At 41.4% G+C, this 21,906-nt stretch overlaps 1 protein-coding gene across 1 annotated transcript in view; it reads left to right on the top strand.

The window, feature by feature from the left end:
- Positions 1–679: 679 nt before the first annotated feature.
- dldh (dihydrolipoamide dehydrogenase) overlaps positions 680–21,906 on the top strand; it is a 27,683-nt gene continuing 6,456 nt past the window's right edge. Inside the window, exons 1-11 of the mRNA XM_043718004.1 lie at positions 680–789; positions 1,705–1,777; positions 4,094–4,173; positions 8,646–8,714; positions 8,851–8,920; positions 12,063–12,163; positions 14,417–14,560; positions 14,894–14,995; positions 16,191–16,381; positions 16,525–16,695; positions 20,659–20,848. Of these exons, the coding sequence (XP_043573939.1) occupies positions 751–789; positions 1,705–1,777; positions 4,094–4,173; positions 8,646–8,714; positions 8,851–8,920; positions 12,063–12,163; positions 14,417–14,560; positions 14,894–14,995; positions 16,191–16,381; positions 16,525–16,695; positions 20,659–20,848 (1,230 nt within the window). The 5' untranslated portion in view covers positions 680–750. The remainder of the gene's footprint in view (positions 790–1,704; positions 1,778–4,093; positions 4,174–8,645; positions 8,715–8,850; positions 8,921–12,062; positions 12,164–14,416; positions 14,561–14,893; positions 14,996–16,190; positions 16,382–16,524; positions 16,696–20,658; positions 20,849–21,906) is intronic.

Raw genomic sequence — 21,906 nt, forward strand, 5'->3', positions numbered from 1 at the left:
CAAAACACCCATGTTCTGTCTGCAAAAATGATCCTAAGCTTCTAGTTGCCTGCCACTTCAACACACCAAAGTGTTCCCACACCAACATTTTTGTTGCAGGCCTACTGCAGTGTTTCAGTTAGCCTCAGCGCAAGCTCGCAGAATGACACCGCATTTTCCACCTAGGGACCCTGCAGCTTTTGTGACTCAACACTGACTTTGCTAACTTTAGAGCTTGATTTCATCCTTCCTTCCCTGATTTTAACCCAACCCCACACCTAGCACTGTTCTGACATGGATTGTTTTTAGCACAGGCACCCACTTTCGCCTTATTATCACATCCCAGGGTTTGTTTTAAGCATGGACCTCTCATTCTCTGCTACCCTCAGCTCTCATTGCTATTTATTCAGCTTCTCTCCTGTTCTGTTCTGGCCTGCCATCCATGATGCCTTCTTTTCCCCACCTTGTTCATATTTATCTGTCTCTCGGCTCCATTTACAACCATCTGACCACCTCTTCGCCACCCTCGACTTCGGCATAAATATCTTTTTTTTTCCCCCTAACTGCTATCTACTGTGAAGAAGAGTCACTGGACCTGTTTCTCTCTCCTCAGCTGCTGTCAGATTTGATGAGTTCCTCCTGCACTGGGCCAGCGAGCCAGAGGCTCAGGACTGGCCACGCCCCTTCCGCCGATGCAGCCAATCCGAGCGGCGGACGACGCGGCGAGGTCGCGGGTGGTGACGTGTTTCCGGTTCACTTGCTGCACGGACGATGCGGACCTGGAGCCTGATGTTTCGGCAGCTGCTCAAGGTCAGCCCGGGCTCGGGGACCTGCGAGCCCCTCAGCCTGGGCCTCGCCACTCCGGAGGCCGGGCTCCACCTCAAAAAGCCGCCGTCCTGGTCAGACCCGGAACCTGCACACTTCACCATCCCCCAAACACCGGAGACCCTACGATACCAGAGACCCCTCCCTCCCCCAAATCATGGAGACCCTACTCCGCCTTCTCCCCTAAGGCCGGACACCCCTCCTTCCGCCTCCACCCAAAACTCTGGAGACCCCACCCAAAACTCTGGAGACTTATGTCCCCAAATGCAGAGACCTCTCCCTCCGCCTCCCCAAACTCTGGAGCCACCACATCAGAAAGCCTGGAACGACCTCGACTCAAAAATTCTGGAGTCGCTTTCTTTCACACCCCCTCTTTCCCCCCACCACCTCCCCTTTTAAACTCTGGAGCCCCCTTTCCTCTGCCAACCCCCCCTCCCCCCCCCCAAAAAAAACCCTGGGGTCTCCCAGTGTTTTCACCTTCTCCCCCATTCATGATTCTTGTGCATTGATAATGCTAATTTCTGGTATTTCCTTAATGGGTACAGTCATAGAACTGTGTAAAGTTCTTTAGGTATATTTAGGTATTAGCCAAAATATGTGCAATGTAAATAGTACACCTAATTTAGTTGAATATAGTTCAGATTTAGTTGGTGCTGATTGGATTTTCAGAAAGCATGCACCATCTGTAGGATGAGATTTTTAATGTTCTAAAGGAATTATGATCCAGTTGGTCTGCTGTGATCTCCTTGTACACATTGTTTGACCGGTTTATCTTCACTATTTGTATGAGAGAAGAGGACCTAGCAAATGTGATGAAATCTGAAGATGAACTATCTTGTTCATCTTGATTTTCAAGGTTGATTCCAATGTTGTTGAAATGTGTTTTTCTTCTGAATGCAGACTGGACATGCTTGTCGTAGACTCCAAGGTCTTTCAGCAGTCGGATTGCGGACCTATGCTGATGTTGCACCAGGTATGGTACGTGTTATTGACCCTGGCCAGCTGTGCTTTTCCAGCACTGCACTCTTTGATCTCCAGCATCTGCAGTCCTCACTTTCTTGTAGGGCTGTGGGTGAGAGTTCTCACCTATTAATCATTTTGTTGCTGATTTCCCTATGATTTTTCAACCTTTGTAATGTTAGGCTGCTATTTTCATTGTAATATCTTGGTGAACTTTAACCCTAATGGAAAACAATTATGAATTGCAAAAGGGAGCAGGAAAATATTTGTGGGACTGGACTTGTGTACTGGTAGATAAAACCACCGTTAGTGCTGTTAAATGCATGTCTGAGCATGTTGTTCCAAGTAGGCTAAAGTGAGGAAATGTGTTGATTTATTTTTAAACCTTCTATTTAGGTTTGCTAAGCAATTAGATCAATTTTAGAGGGTAATACACCAGAGATTCAGGTCTATCGTTGTTCAGATCAATTTCATTAAAATAAATCCTAGTCTTTGTGCAGTGTCCATTTTTACTCTTCTGAGAGCCAATGTGGCTGTCTTTGAGATGAATCTGATGCTGTTTTATGTGTAACTCCCATGTGAGGATAAACTGTTTACAATTGCCTACCATCTGCAGTTGAAGGTGTGGTTTCATGCCTGAAGTTATGTAAAAATATCTAAACTTGTACGATTCTGTTGGGGGGGTGGTGGCGGAGTGAGGTTTTGGGCACTCAACAGCACTACTGAAAGTCTCTTTTGTCACTCCTGTATAACAGAATTTTTCATTGGCAAGCTCAAATATCCATGTAATTAGTCTAAAATGTGATTTGTACACTGAGATATTGACTTAATTCTGGTCCATGTGTGGACAGACTCAAATAACGTGAAATAATGCTTCACTGGTGACCGTTGAAGCAGTTCAAGCATCAGCAATTGTTGCTTCCTCTCAGCTGCATCATATTCATGACAAGGAATTTTGGGACCAGAAAGTAAAATTTACAGCATTTAGTGTTGAAAATAAATTCCTTCTGTTGAAAGAGTCACTTGCAGGCACTACTCAGTTTTTCCAAAATAGTCATTTTCTTGGAGCAAATGTTATGCAATCAACCAGGGAACAGGCTATTCTGGATTTGATATTGTGTAGGATTAATTAATATTAATCTCAGTAAAAGATCTTCTAGGGAAGAATGATCTATAATTTTAAATACATCGGGAGGAGGGGGAAGCTAGAGTCCCACAATAGTGTTATGGAGTTAATCAAAGAATTATATAGGCACAAGGACTGTTTTAGCCCTAATGGACCAAGCAGGAAGACTAAAAGGGCAGTTGATGAATGAATAGTGGCAGATGCTTAAGGAGATACCTAATTGGTGGTAATTAAAATATATTCCAGAAAGAAAGAGAGGTGGTATAAAAGGTGGAAAAACATCCAATGCTAAGCAAGGAAGTTAAATATAAAAACAAAAACTAACACATCAGATTCTGGACACACCAGTAGATGTTTGGAGATTAATGACAGGATATGGCGATAATGTGGGAAAATGGTAGAGGAAGTGATATACTATGTTCTAGAATGGCAGGGCAAATTCACAGACAAGAACGACATAGCCTATTCTGCCACATCATGTCCATGCTGGTCAACAAGGATCCCATTTTCCAGCTTTTACCCCAAGCAATCATGGTATCACGAGTGAATATCTAAATACTGCTTAAATACTGTGTTTCTGACGTGGTGCTCTTTCAGGCAGAGAATTCTCTACTCCCACCACCCTTTGCGTAAAATAGTTCCTTAGGGTAGCATGGTGGCTCAATGGTTACGACCACAACATCAGGCACCTCGGTTCGATTCCACACTTGGGCAACTAGTGGAGTTGTACATTCTCCCCAAGTCTGCATGGGTTTCCTACCACAGTCCAGGGATGTGTAGGTTAGGTGGATTGGCCATGCTAAACTGACCATATTTATGACAAGAGAAATGCAGGTTTGGTGAATTGGCTATGGGAAATGCACAGTTATATGGATGGGGTAAGGGGGTGGGTCTGGGTGTGATTCTGTTTGGAGGGTTGGTGTGGACTCTGGGCCAAATAGCATGTTTCCAGACTGTAGGGATTCTGTGGTTAAACATGATAGGTTGAATGGCACATTCCTGTTCCTAATTGTTCGCTTATACAATGGCCAAACTTTGAGGCACAGATATGATTTCTTCATAGAATCCATCTTAGTAAATTTTTCATTTTATGACAGGTCTTATTGGCGGTTCATAGTGTCTGATGATGAATATTGATGTTATATTGTTTTATTGTGTCAGTGATGAAAGCTCAAGCTGAATGTACTCTATTCCTCATTCCAGTTGATGCAGATGTCACAGTGGTGGGCTCAGGACCAGGCGGGTATGTTGCTGCCATTAAGGCCGCACAGTTGGGGTTTAAGGTAAGTCAAAGGCTGGTGAGCTAATTATGAAATGGTTTCACATGTAAGGCAAAGCCTCGTGTCCAAATGTACTAATGATAAAAAGGGTGATATTGCAAACAATGTTAATGGAAGCATAAAATTACAAAGAAAGCAGAAAAAAACCTGGCAAATAAATTGCTGTACAGGCCAATATGAAGTCCACATTGGACGTTAAAAAAGACTGACAGGGACATTATTTAAATAATGGACAGGTACAGAAAGTTATGGTAAAGGCGATTTAAATGTTGACTTTTTCCTAGACAACGTAAACAAGAAGGTAGAAGTCATGCTTCAACACAATACCTGGGTTACATGACGGCCGGAGGAATGGTACCATGTATTAGGCCTTGAAGGGAGTGCAGTATAGAGTTACGAGGCAGAGTTAAATCATGAGAAGAGATTGCACAAACTAGGATTGTGTTCCCTGAAACTTAGAAGATTCAGGTTTAACTTGATCAGAGCTTTCAGGCAAGGAAGGGAAACAAATTATTCCTGCTAGTTGGACAATCCAGAGTTGGGAGACCTGGCTCTATTACACATCTTTTGAGGAATAAAGTTAGTAAGCACGACTGTGCATACTGCCTGGATATTTTGAACTCTTCTGCAAAGATTGATGACTGCTGAATTATTCATTGTTAAGCCAGTGATAAATGAATTCTTATCGTATATTGGTTTATAGAGTCAGGTCACAATCATTTCATTGAATAGTAGCACAAGTGATGAATAGTCTCTTTCTGTTCCTGTGAGCTATTAGAAGTAAATATCCATAGTGTCATGAAGCACCACCATGTGTGTTGCACATTCGTGCCTTTTACCCATAGCCACTCAGGTCTTTCTTTTTAAGATTATTACCCAGTTCCTTTCTGAAAGCCAGACTGAACCTTCTTCTATCACTCTCAAGCAAAGCATTCCAGATCCTACCATTAGTAGGAACAGTTTCTCCATATCTACCCCATGTGGACCCCTCCGATTTTGAACACCTCTATCAAATCTCCTATCAACCTTCCCTCAGGAGGGCATGCCCAACTTCAGCAATTAATCTTCCTAACTTAAGTCCTTCATCCCAAAACCATTCTTTTGGATCTTTCCTGCCCCTCTCCAGTGCGTTCATATTCTTCATAAAGTATATGGCCCAGAGCTAGACACTTTGTGGGCTCTCTGTAAAGCATAGGATCCTTTATTAATTTCTTAAATGTGTGACTGCACTTACCATATCAAAACTCCTGCAACGTTGCCTCAGGAAAACTCGATGGTGCTGCACGGGTTTGAGTATTCAGCTCCTCAGAGTGAAGTCAGCCAATTGTAGAGCCAGTGATTGTAAAGGTGCTATCTTGCTGGGCTGGTCATTGTGCAAATGACTACCCCAGAATGTATTCAACAGTGATGTGAAGCTATTAAGCACTTCTAGAGTTTCAAAGAATCTAAGAATGCTCAAAGAGCTATCTAGAAAAACATGACATTTCAGTTGACTCAGAGGATGAAATGTGCGATAGGTTAAAAATAGCAATAGCTAATTCAGTTACAAGACAAAATATATCCACCTGGCTGCAGAAGACTCTCAAAAGGCAATCAAGGAAAGGTTGACGGTCAGGTCAATCTGACATCTTTTGTCCTATGTGTGGGGGAAATATTCCTATAGAAACTAAATTTGTACTCTGTCCATCGGTGTGGGAGTTCACATTCAATACAGAACTCACTTTTCTATTCATCCAGACACTACCTTCTGCATGCAGATTAGGTGATCTATCGAGCCTTTTTTTTAATCAATATTCACTGATTTTCTGCACAGTAGAGCTTGTATTTCAAACTCTTCAGCTTCATCAATAGACCCTGCTGAGATCCATTAGTCTCAGTCAGCATCATCTCTCCCAGCTTTGCATTTCTGCTATTATACACCAGCTGTCTATTCTTCTAGCTCTGGATCAGTGGTGCTGGAAGAGCACAGCAATTCAGGCAGCATCCGACGAGCAGCAAAATCAACGTTTCGGGCAAAAGCCCTTTCTTCTAGCTCCTCTATCATTGCTAAGTTCACCTTTCAGCCACCTTTGCTACCTTGACCTATTCTCACCTTCAAAACCTTCCTTTCTAAAACTCTGCCATTGTCAACTCCTGTTCAGCTCTTAACTGGACTGTAAGGCACTTTGAGATTTATTCCTGTTATTGTCCCTGAATCAGGGGAATTCATTCTCACCTCTGATTGTTCAACTATGTAAACCTCAAATTGTTTGGCTATACATACAGCTATATCAGTGATGATTTAAATATGTAAATGATGTAAAGGCATTGTTGATAAATTAAGTTGTTATTATATTTTATAATAGTATTTTAAAGGCAAAGGATAATTCATTCTTGTTAAGCAAAGGGGTGAAAGGTAAAAGATTTCTGTTCAAAAAAGGGAATAGGGATAACCCCGGGAATTACAGGCCGGTTAGTTTTCGGTGGTAGGCAAAGTAATGGAAAGGGTACTGAGGGATAGGATTTATGAGTATCTGGAAAGACACTGTTTGATTAGGGACAGCCAGCACGGATTTGTGAGGGGTAGGTCTTGCCTTACAAGTCTTATTGAATTCTTTGAGGAAGTGACCAAGCATGTGGATGAGGGTAGAGCAATGGATGTAGTGTACATGGATTTTAGTAAGGCATTTGATAAGGTTCCCCATGATAGGCTTATGCGGAAAGTCAGGAGGCATGGGATAGTGGGAAATTTGGCCAATTGGATAGAGAACTGGCTAACCGGTCGAAGTCAGAGTGTGGTGGTAGATGGTAAATATTCAGCCTGGACCCCAGTTACAAGTGGAGTTCCGTAGTGATCAGTTCTGGGTCCTCTGCTGTTTGTAATTTTTATTAATGACTTGGAAGAAGGAGTTGAAAGGTGGGTCAGTAAATTTGCAGATGATACGAAGATTGGTGGAGTTGTGGATAGTGGGGAGGGCTGTTGTCGGCTGCAAAGGGGACTTAGATATGATGCAGAGCTGGGCTGAGGAGTGGCAGATGGAGTTCAACCCTGCCAAGTGTGAGGTTGTCCATTTTGGAAAGACAAATAAGTCAAGAGTCGTGAGGTGATGTTGCAGCTGTACAGGACCTTGGTAAGGCCACATTTGGAGTACAGTATGCAGTTCTGGTCGCCTCATTTTAGAAAAGATGTGGAAGCTTTGGAGAGGGTGCAGAGGAGATTTACCAGGATGTTGCCTGGAATGGAGAATAGGTCTTATGAGGATAGGTTGAGAGTGCTAGGCCTTTTCTCATTGGAACGGCAAAGGATGAGGGGTGACTTGATAGAGGTTTATAAGATGATCAGGGGAATAGATAGAGTAGACAGTCAGAGACTTTTTCCCCGGGTACAACAGAGTGTTACAAGGTGAAGGGTGGAAGGTATAGGGGGGATGTCAGGGGTAGGTTCTTTACCTAGAGAGTGATGGGGGCATGGAATGCGCTGCCTGTGGGAGTGGCAGAGTCAGCATCACTGGTGACCTTTAAGCGGCAATTGGATAGGTACGTGGATAGGTGCTTAAGCTAGGACAAATGTTCGGCACAACATCGTGGGCCGAAGGGCCTGTTCTGTGCTGTATTGTTCTATGTTCTATGTTATCAGGGTTAGGCAGGAATGTGGATTTAAGGTTACAATCAGATCAGTTGTGATCTTATTCAATGTTAGACATGATTTGGAGATGCCAGTGTTGGACTGGGGTGAACAAAGTTAGAAATCACACAACACCAGATTATTGTCCCAACAGGTTTATTTGGAAGTACTAGCTTTCAGAGCATTGCTCCTTCATCTGTTGGTCGTGATGAAGGAGTAGCACTCTGAAAGCTAGTGCCTCCAAATAAACCTGTTGGACTATAAACTGGTGTTGTGATTTTTAACGTTATTTAATGGTCCATTCCTGTTCCTAATTCATATGTTCTCAACTTAATCTGACTACTTTTATTGGTCACTTTGAGGAATTAGATGAAACAGTTATTAACCTAAAATAAAATGCTGCAAATGCACAGCAGGTCTCCTGGTACCTGTGGAGAGAGAAAGAGTTGATATTTCTAGTCTGTGACCTTTCACCAGAACCTGATCTGAAACACTTCTTTCTGCACTGATGCTGGCAGATCTGTTAACTATTTCCAACACTGTGATCTTTTCAGATTCTGATTATCCCTAGCATCTTGCCTTTTGTCTTAGTTTTGAGGAATGTTTATTTCCACAGATACTGGTACCTTGCCTATAATTACCACTGAATTCAATAATAATTGTCAGGAATATGGAGAAGGTAGAAGGTCAGTTACAATCTTATTGAATGACAGAGCAGGCTTGAAGGACAACTTGGCTGAAACCCTGTATTACTTGTGTGTGTATGTCCTTATCACATTGTTTGCAGTTACAGGTCAAACAAAGCATTGTTAATCAAGCTCACCTTTCTCAATACTTTCAATATGGTAACTTTCATTTTTAAACATTGCAGACTGTCTGTGTGGAAAAGAATGATACGTTGGGTGGAACATGTTTGAACGTGGGATGTATCCCCTCCAAAGTACGTATTTGTTTAGTGTGTAAGATACTGCATTTTTAATCAATGTTCTATTGGAATGCTATTATATAGCCACTAAATGTTTTACACATCAATTGTAAGATTAACTGCTTAATCAAAGTTGTCACTCTTGTTCTAGGCCTTGTTGAATAACTCCTATCTCTACCACTTGGCCCATGGGAAAGATTTTGCCAGCAGAGGGATTGAAAGTAAGTATATCTTCAGAACAAAAACAAAAAGTGCAGGTAATGCCTGACAGTATTCTGAGAGAGAGAAGCTGTCACCTTCCATCAGAACCGGAAAAAGTTAGAAATATGGATTGGTTGTAGGAAATTTTTTTTAAAAAAATCAGAGTGCATGGTTAGAGACGTTAAATGACAAAAGGCTGCATGTTGCAAAATCAAAGGGAGTGGTAATGGGAGTAACTAAATGAAGATTGTCTAGTGGAGGTGTAAATGGCAGGATCATGAAGAGCTACCATTTACAAGGAAATGGAATGATGTTAAATCGTTTTTTAAATGGAAAAGGAAGTAAGTGAGACAGGTGGTGATTTAAAATTATTAGCGGTATACAAAATCATGAGTTAAATAGATGAAGGAACTGTTCCCATTAATAGAAAGATTGAGACAGAGAGAACACAAATTGAAGGCAAGAGAGGCGATGGAGGAATGAAAATCTATCTTCACTAAGTGATTGGGATTGGAAATGCCTTGCCTGTGTGTTGAGAAAGATTCAATCAAGGTATTTAAGAGGGAATTCAATTATTGTCTGAAAAGGAAGAAAGTGGCCACACAAATTGGGTGATAAAGGAGATGTATGGCATGCTTGCCTTTATTGGTCAAGGCATTGAGTAAAAGAATCAGGATGTCATGTTGCAGCTTTATAAGACTTTGGTTAGGTGATACATTTGAGTTCAGTTTTAGTCGCCATGTTACAGAAGGATGTGGAGGTTATAGAGGGGGTGCAGAAAAGGTTTTCCAGGATGCTGCCTGGAATAGAAGGTATGAGCTATGAGGAGAAGCTAGTAAACCCTGGTTGTTTCTATAGAGTGGTAGAAGCTGAAGGTAGTCTTGATTGTTTATAAAATTGAGATGCATGGATAGGGTTGACGGTCAGGCACTTTTTTTTCCCCCAGAGTTGAAATATCTAATACTAGAGGGCATGCATTTAAGGTAAGAAGGGGGGGAATAGTTCAAAGGAGATGAGGGGTAAGATTTTTTTAGTGTTAGATGTCTGGAAAGTGCTGCCAGGGATAGTCGTGGAGGCAAACACAAAGGAGGGTGTTTAAGGGACTTTTAGATAAGAACATGAATATGCAAGGAATAATGGAATGTGGACCAAGGGGCAGGCAATAGGAATTAGTTTAAGTTGGTGTCATGTTCAACGCGATGCTGTGGGCTATACAGTTCTATGTTCAATGAATGTGCAGAATAATATGACCATGTGCAGTCATTTGGGATTAGTTTAGAAGGGCATTGTAGTCAGTGTAGACAATGGCGGGCCAAAGGGCCTGATCCTGTTTGTACTGTTCTTTTGTAATGAGGTGAATTCCTTCAGAACAGGTGAATGGACTCCTGTGCTGTAACCAGTCTGTGACTCCAGTAAATTCTGAAAACTCAGAAATTCCTAGTTGAAACTTAAGGGGATGAAGTGTTGTTCCTCAAGCTTATATCAAGCTTAATTGAGGAGCACAAAGTGCGAATGTGGAAGACAATTAAAATGCCAGGTGACCAGAGCTTGGATTAAATGAGCTAGCCGAATGGAAGACTATTGCAAAGCAGCTAGTAAGTCTACATTTGGTCTTCCTAATCTAGAAGAAACTATATTGAGCAGCAAATGCAGTATACTAAATAAAAATACAAGTAAACTGTTGTTTCACTTACAAAGGAGTTTTTAGGGTCTTGGATTGTGAAAAGAATGTAGGTAAAATGTAGGAGCTACATTTTTGGGCTTGCTGTTTGAAGGTGTCATATAAAGGGGAGGATGTGCTAAGTTTTGACAGGCAAGCCTACCCTTTGGAATGGTAAAAGAGACGAGTATGAGACCACATGGCATTAAGAAAAGGGTACAAATTGGAAGCAAAATGAAGAAAAATTTCAAATTCTGTAGGTACAAATTAGGGAGTAGCACTGGAGCAATAAACATACAAGGATTAGGAGGTTTAGAGTTAAGGTTTTAGGCAAGACATGTAAAATGAAGTGAGGAGTTTCTTTTCTCGCAGTTAGTGGTATTAACCTCAAACTCCCTACCTGTTATCAATGAGGTCATTTGAAAATTGGATAGGATCTTGAGGGAAGTAAGCTTGTCAGAACATAAGGAGAGATGGAAGGGTGGAGAATTGGACTGTTTATAATGCTGTACTGGTTAGAAGGCCTCCTTCTGTGGTGCCATTTATCTGATTTCACAAACAGTCTCCTTTTAGTTTGAGTGAGTGGAATTGAAGGAGAAGTCATTTAAGATGAGGACAGGTTCATCCAGATGGAGGAAGGTAGTGATGAATGGGTTCTGTGCAGGAAGCACCAGGGAGCTTTGATTATCCTGGTATGATCATGTGTAGGGACATCCTTGGTGAAGTCAATCACTTGGGGCCAGGAAACTGGGAACGATTGAAAGTGACAGAGGGCATCAGAAGAATAAACTGGACCACTGGGAGTAAAATAGTCCAGAAGGGAAAGCATCTGTTGTGGGACAGAAGCAAGCTCACACTGTCTACCGAGACAGTTCTTATGGTCAAGTAGGTATATTTGGTTAATTGTCCTATTTCTACCATTGCCCCACCACCTTGTATAAATTTTTGAGTTGTTTGGCTAGAAATAGGGAGTATTTCTTCCCCCATTCCTGAAGAAGGGCTAATGCCCGAAACGTCGATTCTCCTGTTCCCTAGATGCTGCCTGACCTGCTGCGCTTTTCCAGCAACACATTTCCATCTCTAGAAATAGGGAGTAAATGGCATATGGTGGAGTTGGTCATTGCTCGCACTGTCACTTACTGATTTCCTCCCCTGCCATCATCTTAACTGTTGTATTTTATATAAAATATGGGGGCATAAAATTGACTTATTCTGTGTTTCTTCAGTGGGTTTAAAACTTGAGTGAAGTTGGATGTCTTGTGGCTCATTTCAGTATATGACAAGGGCATGCAATCTCTTTTGAATATAAATATCCTTCCCTGCAAATTAACTGTAAATGTAAATAGCATATTTTTGATCCTAATGCTTGTTAGTGCAACAAAATTATTTGATTCTTTGCAGCATGTTTCACAATTACATTTGATTAAAATGTAACTTAGTGCACAATATTGAAAATTCAAAAGGTGTTACTTTGATCTTTACTTCACATTTCTTTATTAAAGTCACAGGAATGAATCTTAACCTGGAGAAGATGATGGAACAAAAGAGCAATGCGGTGAGGTCATTGACTGGTGGAATTGCTCATCTTTTTAAACAGAATAAGGTTAGTTTCTGATTTAAATGCACCATTTGAATTAATGGTGCATTTATGGAGACCTTTTTCGAGGTAATGGGAGCAGAGGTTGTTGCTTGCTTTACCACCTCCAGTCAAAGTCTTCCTTCTGAGGAGCTATGATAGAATATGTGTTAAGTTTGATTGACTACAAATCTTATCCTTAATACCTACTCACTTGGCCTATATCATTTGAGCATAGGCAGAATTAAAATTTAATCTTTGACACTTGGAAATAAATTCGAAAGTTCATCTACATCTTATAGAGGCAATTCTGTTTTAAATTTAGTAATATTTTCAGTTATTGCATTTAGTGTACGTTTTCTGCATGAAATATAGACCACCCCAGGTTTTGTATGTTTTTATAGTCTGTTGCATCAAATCTGCATGTAGACCAATTAGAGTCATAGATTCATAGAGATGTACAGCACGAAACAGTCCCTTTGGTCCGACTCGTCCATGCTGAACAGATAGCCTAAATTAAACTAGTCCTCTTTGCCAGCACTTAGCCCAGATCCCTCTAAACCTTTCCTATTCATATACCCATCCAGATGTCCTTTGAGTATTGTAATTGTACCATTTCCTCTGGCAGATCATTCCATGCATGCACCACCCTCTGAGTGAAAAAGTTGTCCCTTAGCTCCATTTTAAAATTTTTCAGTATTTACTACAACTCCACCAATTTCCGTGACACCAGTTAGCTGGATACTATCCAGAACAACTCACTTGATTAACACCGCATCTACTAATATCTACTCCCTCCACAATTGATGCTTATTGGCAGAAGTATGTATTATCTACCAGATGCACTGCAGAAATTTGCCAGACATCCTTAGACAGTACCTTCCAAACCCCCGAACGCTTCTATCTAGAAGGACAAGGGGAGCAGATACATAGGAATGCTACCACCTGCAAATTCCCTTCCAAGTCACTCACCAACCTGACTTGGAAATATATCACCATTCCTTCACGTGCCACTGGGTAAAAATTCTGGAATTCCTTACCTACAGCACATTGATTGCAGCAGTTCAAAAAGGCAGCCTACCAACACCTTAGTAAGTAGGAGCAGGCATTAAGTACTGGCCAGCCAGCGATGCTCACGTCCTGTGATTAGATTAGATTACTTAGTGTGGATACAGGCCCTTCGGCCCAACAAGTCCGCACCGACCCGCCGCAGCACAACCCACTCAGACTCATTCCCCTACATTTACCCCTTCACCTAACACTACGGGCAATTTATGGCACATTTTTGGATTGTGGAAGGAAACCGGAGGAAACCCACGCAGACACAGGGAGAATGTGCAAACTCCACACAGGCGCCTGAGGCGGGAATTGAACCCGGGTCTCTGGCGCTGTGAGGCAGCAGTGCTAACCACTGTGCCTCTATGCTGCCCAACAATGTGAGTGAATTTTTAAAAAAGTATCCTTTCCATGAAGGCCAGCTAGCATTTGCCGCCTTCACCGCCTGCTTGTTTTGAAGAGCTGGTGCACAATGACACCCTGATCACGTTACAGCTTTCACTTTCCCAACCTTTCAGATTCTTTCCTATTTTTGCTACCAAAATGGATAATATCCACGTTATACTTCATCTGCCGTGTATTTGCCTCAACTTGTCCAAATCACACTGAAGCATCTCTGCATCTTCTCTTTTCACCCTCCCATTCACATTTGTCTGAAAACTTGGAGATGTTACATTTAGTTCCCTTGTGGAAATTGTTACAAAATATTGTGCTGGTATCCAAACACTGATCCCTCCAGTTCCCCACTGATTACCAGCTGCCACTCAGAAAATGACCTGTTATTCCTATTGTTTCTTGTCTGTCAAAGTTAAAAATCTCAACACCAGATTATAATTCAACAGGTTTATTTGGAAGCACTAGCTTTCGGAGCACTGCTCCTTTATCAGGCAGCTACCTGATGGAAGAGGAGCAGCGCTCCGAAAGCTATTGCTTCCAAATAAACCTGTTGAACTATAATCTGGTGTTGAGAGATTTTTAACTTTGTCCACTCCAGTCCAACACCGGCTCCTCCACTACTTGTCTGTCAACAGTTCTCTATCCATGTCAATACACTTCCCCCAGTCTTGTGTGCTTTAATTTTACATGCTAATCTTTTGCATGAGATCTTATCAAAAGCTTTGAAAAATCTAAGAAAACCACATCTACTGCTCTACCCACTTAAAACTCTACGAGGCAAAATAAAACTTATTGATATTTGTCGTTGTCATTCTATTTCGTTACAAGGTGACACATGTTCAAGGACATGGGAAGATTACTGGGAAAAACCAGGTCACAGCTTACTGTAGTGATGGTAGCGTACAAATCATCAACTCCAAGAACATTCTTATTGCCACAGGATCAGAGGTTACACCTTTCCCTGGGATTCAGGTATGAGAGTTAACTTTAAAAAGCAGGATTATTCTCAATTGATGAATTTCCATGTTTTTACACAACTATTTAGCTGATGTACAATCCCGTTTAAAAATGTGGCAAGTGACAATTTTAGTACAGTTGAAGGCCATTCAGGTTGTCATACCTATTCTGGTGCAGATCTGATTTGGTGCAACCCACTTCCAATTCCCTGCCTATTCTCCATGTTTTTGACATTCTCTTTACCTTGACAACAGTCTTGTGTTTTTATAGAACCTGTTACTGCTTTTTGTCTGGAAGTCAGTTTTGTAAGAGTGTTAAATTAACAATATCAATATGCCATACCCACAGATTGATGAAGAGACAATTGTGTCTTCAACTGGAGCTCTATCATTGAAACAAGTTCCTGAGAAGCTGGTGGTTATTGGTGCTGGTGTCATTGGTGTTGAATTGGTAAGCAGAAGAAACTGCAGAAATGAGGTCTTGCTTTTAAGAACAATTAATCAAAATATTACATAGAAACCCTTTGTGCCTGAGCTGGATCTTTGGTAGAACTAACTATTTAATCCATGTCCCTGAATTTTCCTAACTGACCTGCAATTTCTTCCCCTGGTTCAAACCTGCAGATTATTAACCAGTGGCACTCCAGTATTCGTGTATGTCAGCATCTGTCTGAGAACCTAAATAGAAAAAAACTTCTAATCTCTTGAAAATTTGTGTCACAAGTTTCACTCCCCTTAACAGATATCAAAACAAATCTTGGATTCCACTAACCAAGAGTGGGATTGAGAAAGGAAACGAATCCTGTAGTTGATTAAAATCAATGATTTAATGGTATGTTAGGGTAATATTTCCTGACTGTGCAGGGTGTCACAGCTATCCAAGACACAGTTCTCAGAAAGTGAGCTGATATCCCACGGGTCTCACCAGTGGGACCCTTAACTTACACAGCTGTCCAGTTACAGTCTGTTAACTACGGTCTACTACAATTTACATGATACCCGTCTAATATACTGCCTCCGAACTCCAGGCTATTTCAGTACCAACTAGTGTCTCACCCCACTCGGCACCCTAAAAGGTGGGGCATTTGTAGAACTACTGGTGTCTTGGGCATTAATCTCCAAGTGTGGCTCCTAAAGGTGGTCCAACAAGTGACTAGCTGCCTACCTTCCAGGCTGTTGGGTCTTGTACTTTCTGCTCTTGTTAATTTATCTTGATGGTGACATCTATAATTGTTAGAACGACGGCACCATCAAGCTTCTGCACAAGCTTTGTGGATGTGCAAATGTCTGGACTGTCATACAGAGAACAAAAGTCCCATGTACAAATTGCAGCGGCTTTAAATGGGGCTAGCAGAGCTGGGCAGCAATCTTAATGGATGTCTTGGTGCCTCACTCAGCAAAGGAAATTAGAGGGAATGTTGATCCTAAGCCTGAGGTAGCGTCACATGTCAGGAAGAGTCTACAGTAACTCTCTAGCAGTGAAGTTCCACCACTATGCTTGTTGACAGTTACCACCCACCACTGCTGGAGAGGGAGAAATGAAACCAGTGCTCTTGCTGTCCTCAGCCCTGCTGCATTATTGAATCTGTCAGTGTATATGTTGCAGTAGCCAGTCTCTGGAAGTTGTAATTTTCTTCTTTTTCCAGGGCTCTGTATGGCAACGCCTTGGCTCCGAAGTGACAGCTGTTGAATTCTTGGGGCATGTTGGAGGAATCGGCATTGACATGGAGATTGCAAAGAATTTTCAGCGCATTCTTCAGAAACAGGGTCTGAAGTTTAAGCTTAATACAAAAGTGACTTCAGCAACTAAGAGACCCGATGGGAAGATTGATGTTTCGTGAGTATGAAGTGAGAATGTATGAGTAATGGATTAATTATAAGCCATAAGAAGTGAGTTATAAGCAATGTGTAAAGTTAAGCACAGAAAAGTACTTTGTACTCCATAGACACACTTTGAAGCGTTTTATCTACTTGCTCCAGATTTGAGGCTGCAGCTGGCGGAAAGGCCGATACAATCACTTGTGATGTGCTGCTAGTGAGCATTGGCCGTCGCCCCTACACTGAGAATCTGGGACTGCAGGATATGGGAATCGAAGTTGATAAGAAAGGTCGAATACCAGTCAATAATCGCTTCCAGACAAAAATTCCAAAGTAAGTGAATCCTCTTCTCCACACACAATTATTCCAGGAACGTATATGGACACTTGTCTGTGTCTGCGTTAGCAAGCTGTAGACAGCTAGAACAGGAATTGATCACTAAGCCACTTGAGCATTTCCATCAATCAATGACACCCTGGTTGATCTGTGACTGAACTCCATTTGCTCACCAAATTAAGTAGCATGTAGCACAGCTTGAAAAAGTACTTAAAGTTGGGGGATTTAGTAGTGAAACATTTTTGTGCAGTAAGGAAAGAAAGTGTTGTTCTGCACCACAGCACGTGGTATTGAAAGGGGACCTCCAGGAGATAAGGACCAAGCAGTCAGGGCATGAGTGCATCTTGCTCACAACTGGGATAGATTCAGAAGGGAATGACTAAAGATGAAAATAAGGAACAGAAACGGAGTCAGCAAGTATGGAGGGTCGAAGGAACAAAATCCAGAAAATAGCCAGCAAAAGACGTGGTCAACGGTTCATGATGTGTACTTCAATGTGAGGAGTCTGCTCTTACTAATGAGCTGATGGCGCAAGTAGAAATTTGGCAGTATATATTATAGTCATTGTTGAAAATTTACTGCAAGCAAGAGGGAGATTGGCAGCTCTATATGGTTTACAGTTGGTATAAAATGGAGGGTTCACCATCTTGGTAAAGGATCAATTATAGCTGTGGCAGAAAAAGAGAAAGTAACATCTAATGAGGCCACGTGAGTTGAACTGAAGAATAAAAAAGGAGTCTGTCACATTACCTAAAAAGGATTGTGGAGCCACCCCAGGAATAAAGAAACAAATTTGTAGATTAAATTACCGAGAAGAGTAAGAGGTTGCAGCTAACGCAATTTTAACTGGGATGGATCAGTGTAAAAGGTATAAAAAAGCATTGAATGTGCATTTAAGAGGAATCTTTCAGCCAGAACAGAACAAAATTGACATGTTTGTGATGTCATTTTAGGGAATTAATTTGGCAGGTGATAGTGGTGTTAGTGGGTCAGTATTTTGGTGGGAATGATTTAAGCTCGAGGGCCTGGACGGCTTACTTCTGCTCCAGGTAATTGAGTTGTATGAGGTACTTGCTCCCTAAGAATAAGGACTATAAGGGTCAGTGGGAAACGGACAATGGAACCGTGGTGCAGTATGCCATTCAACTGACCATGTAAGGTGGTAATAGAGGAAAACTGGGAGAAGCGACAGAGCATGATTCTGGGAAAAGTTGGCTCACTCACCACAACGGAGAAGGGATTGCAGAGGACCTGGTATCAAATACCATGGGCTAGAGAAGTTGCCAGGTAGGATCCATCTTAAATTGCTAAGGGGGGTAAAGGAGCAAATAACAAAGCCGTTGACAGAAATTTTCTAGATTTCTCTGAACACAGGATTCGTCCCAGGGGACTGGAGGATTGCAAATGTAACACTGTTGTTTCAGAAAGGGGCAAATGATAACCCAGGAAGCTACAGACCTATCAGCTTGACATTAATAATGGGAAGACTGATGGAGGCCATAATACAGGCATAGGTAAACACCTATTTAGAGAAAAATAGGTTAATATGAGACAATCAATATGGTTTGGTCAAGGGCAGATCATGTCTGCCAAATTTGAGTTAGATTAGATTAGATTAGATTACTTACAGTGTGGAAACAGGCCCTTCGGCCCAACAAGTCCACACCGACCCGCCGAAGCGTAACCCACCCAGACCCATTCTCCTACATTTACCCCTTCACCTAACACTATGGGCAATTTAGCATGGCCAATTCACCTAACCTGCACATTTTTGGATTGTGGGAGGAAACCAGAGCACCCGGAGGAAACCCACACAGACACGGGGAGAATGTGCAAACTCCACACAGAGAGTCGCCTGAGGTGGGAATTGAACCCGGGTCTCTGGTGCTGTGAAGCAGCAGTGCTAACCACTGCACGGTAGCACAGAGTTCTTTGAAGTGATACAGGCAGGAGGTGAGGTTAGTGCTGTGGATGTTGTATATTGGACTTTCAAAAAGCATTTGGTACAGTGCCATTTGTCAGCTTGTTTAGCAAATTAAAATGCTTGGGTTTGATGGGTCCTCAGCAGCATAGATTAGAAGTTGGCTAAAAGGTAGGAAATTCAGGGTAGGTACAGACGGATGTTCCTCACATTGGATATCAGTTGAAAGTGGTGTTCCCTTGATCAGTGTTTGGGACCCTTGTTTTTATATAAGTCAGGAAGTGCTGTGAAGATGGGTGTTGAGGGCAACATCTTAAAATTTGCAAATGTTGCTAGAGAGAATAGTGAATTGTGAGTATGATGCTGAGTGATTTCAGAAGGACAATACAAGTTGGGCAGATACCCAGCAGATGAATTTTACTGAAGAGAAATGTGAGCTAATGCAATTTGGTAGAAGAAACATGGAGAGACAATACAGGCTCCATCGTACAAGTTTGAGGGGAATATAGGACCAGGGGGACCTTGAGGTTCACGTGCATAATTCTCTGAAGGTCACCTACAAGTTGAAGCAGTTGTTAAAATGACTTATAGGATCCTTGAGTTTTTAAATAGAATCATAAAGTATTAAAGCAAGGAAGTGATGCTGCACCTCTACAAATCATTGGCCAACCCACATTGTTGGCCAACCAGTGTTGTGTTCAGTTCTGGGCACCTTACTTAAGGAAGGATTTTAAAGTCCTTGAGAGAGTGCAATGGAGATTTCCTGGAATGATACCAGGAATTAGGAATTTTACATAAAAGGAAAAGTTAGAGAAATTGGTCTTATTGGAGTCGTACAGCACAGAGTGAACTAGTCCATGTTGACCAAAATTTCCACCTATACTATCATATCCTTCAAAATGTTTCCTATTCATGTATTTGTCCAAATGCCTTTAAAATGTTGTTAATGTACATATCTCAACAACTTCCCTTGGCAGCTCATTCCATTTGTGTACCACCCTCTGTGCAAAACAGTTTCCCCTTGGGTTCTCTTTTATTCTTTTCCCCTCTAACCTTAAACTGATACCCTCTAGTCCATGATTCCCCGGCGTCTCGAGTGAATGAAGAAAAGGTCCTGCTACAGGATATCAGGAGAAAAGATAGAAAACATGACCTCCAAGAATCTAATACATTATTAGCATTAGAGTCAGTCACACTCTTTCTCCATATCTCTCCAATATGTTTTGTCTGTCCAATTCCCTTCTGAGGATTGTTATTCAATGTGTAAAATACCACTACTTACATTAAGAATTACATTCCAAATCCTGTTGTGTAAAAAGATTTACTACTTCAATCCCCTGTTGGGTCTTTTCCCAATCCTTTCAAACCCATGCCTTCTCATTATCTAACAGTTATTAGAAATATTTTGTCAATATTTATTCTCAGTTTAGAACTGAGAACCTCTGTTTCCTACTGTCCTCAATTGAGAACAAGCATAGTTCTTCAATCTTATTAACATCACCTCAAGCCCTAGAAATATTCTAGTAAACCTCTTCTGTACACATTCCACTTGTCTTATCCTTCCTGAAGTTTGCTGCCCTCAAGTAGATGCCAGCTGGAGTAGTGTGACGAAGTTGCCTTCTGTCATGTTTAGCAAACTTTCTCGTTTTTCTACTCCATGACTTTATATGGCCCAGAATTCTATCTGCTTTATTGGCTACTTTTTTAACCTGTTATACCACCATTCATGCAAAACCCTTTTCCGATCTCTGTTCTTGTACCCTTTTTAGTATTGTACTCTCCAGCATGTAAGGTGTTTCTTTATTCTAATGTTTGCTTTGAAATCTGTCTTTAACATTGTTTATCATACTTCCAGATTTCATGTCATGTGTGAATTTTGAAATAGTCCTTTTCTCCCTACCCCTGTTCCAAGTCCAAAAACAAGAGATCCTAGTACTTGAACCTCTAGAAAGTTGACTGTATACCTTTGTAGCACATTTTAATTGAATCTAAATGGGTAGTTTAATATATTGAACTACAAAGTATTTTTCCTTCCATAGTATCTTTGCTATTGGGGATGTGATTGCTGGTCCAATGCTGGCTCACAAGGCTGAAGATGAGGGGATCATCTGTGTAGAGGGAATGGCCGGAGGAGCTGTACACATTGATTATAACTGCATCCCATCTGTTGTATACACTCATCCAGAGGTTGCTTGGGTTGGCAAATCTGAAGAACAACTGAAGGAGGAGGTAACATTCCCACTCATTCCAAATCTTTGCCCTTTTGACTTCAGCACAAAATATTAAACTAGCAATCTGTTACTAAAATGGATATTTTTAGAAACTAATGTTCAGCCACTTAACCCTCCCAAAAACATTAAGATGATTTTTAAAAAATGAATTGAAATGTGTTTGAGGATTAATAATGACTCATGCAGGTGCTTACCTGTCTTAAGGATTATAATTAGCAATACAATTAGCAATACAATTAGCAGTACATGAAATGGTGCGTCAAAAAAGCCTTGTCCTTGCATTAGGATGTCCTTTAGGGTATGTTAAGAATGAGCTTACTGCTATAAAATGCTTCTATGACTTTAAGATATTCTCAAATACATTATAGCAAATAGAATTAAAGAATGGTGGTTTCATAGTGGTAATGTCATTGGGCTAGTAGTCCAGACCCCGTACGAATGATCTGAGGACATAGTTTCAAATGCCACCATGGTAGATCCCACAGAAACTGTAATTAAAAGCTAGCATAGGAAAGATTTGGAGGGATATGGATCAGGAGCAGGCAGGTGGGGTTAGTTTAGTTTGGGATTATGTTGAGAATGGACTGGTTGGACTGTGGTCTGTTTCCATGTTGTATGAGTTTCATGACATGACTCTAATTGCAGCCATATAGTCACTGATTGATTGTCATGAAAGCCCATTTAGCTCACTGATGTCTATTAGAGGAAAACTGCCATCCTTGCCTCATCTGGCTTACACATGACTCCAAATGTACAACAATGTAGTTGGCACCTAACTACCCTCTGACATGGCCTAGCAAGCCACTCAGTTTTGGATGTAGGTATGCTCGCTGAGCTGAAAGGTTCATTTCCAGACGTTTCATTACCTTACTCGGTAACATCTTCAGTGGACTTTATGCAAAGCAATGCTGAAACTTCCTGCTTTCTATTTATGTTTGGGTTTCTTTGGGTTGGTGATGTCATTTCCTTTGGTGGTGTTGTTTCCTGTGGTGAAGTCGCTTCCTGTTCCTTTTCTCAGGGGGTGGTAGATGGGGTCTAACTCGATTTGTTTGTTGA

Source organism: Chiloscyllium plagiosum, chromosome 27 (genome assembly GCF_004010195.1).
Source record: "Chiloscyllium plagiosum isolate BGI_BamShark_2017 chromosome 27, ASM401019v2, whole genome shotgun sequence".
Lineage (NCBI taxonomy): Eukaryota > Metazoa > Chordata > Chondrichthyes > Orectolobiformes > Hemiscylliidae > Chiloscyllium > Chiloscyllium plagiosum.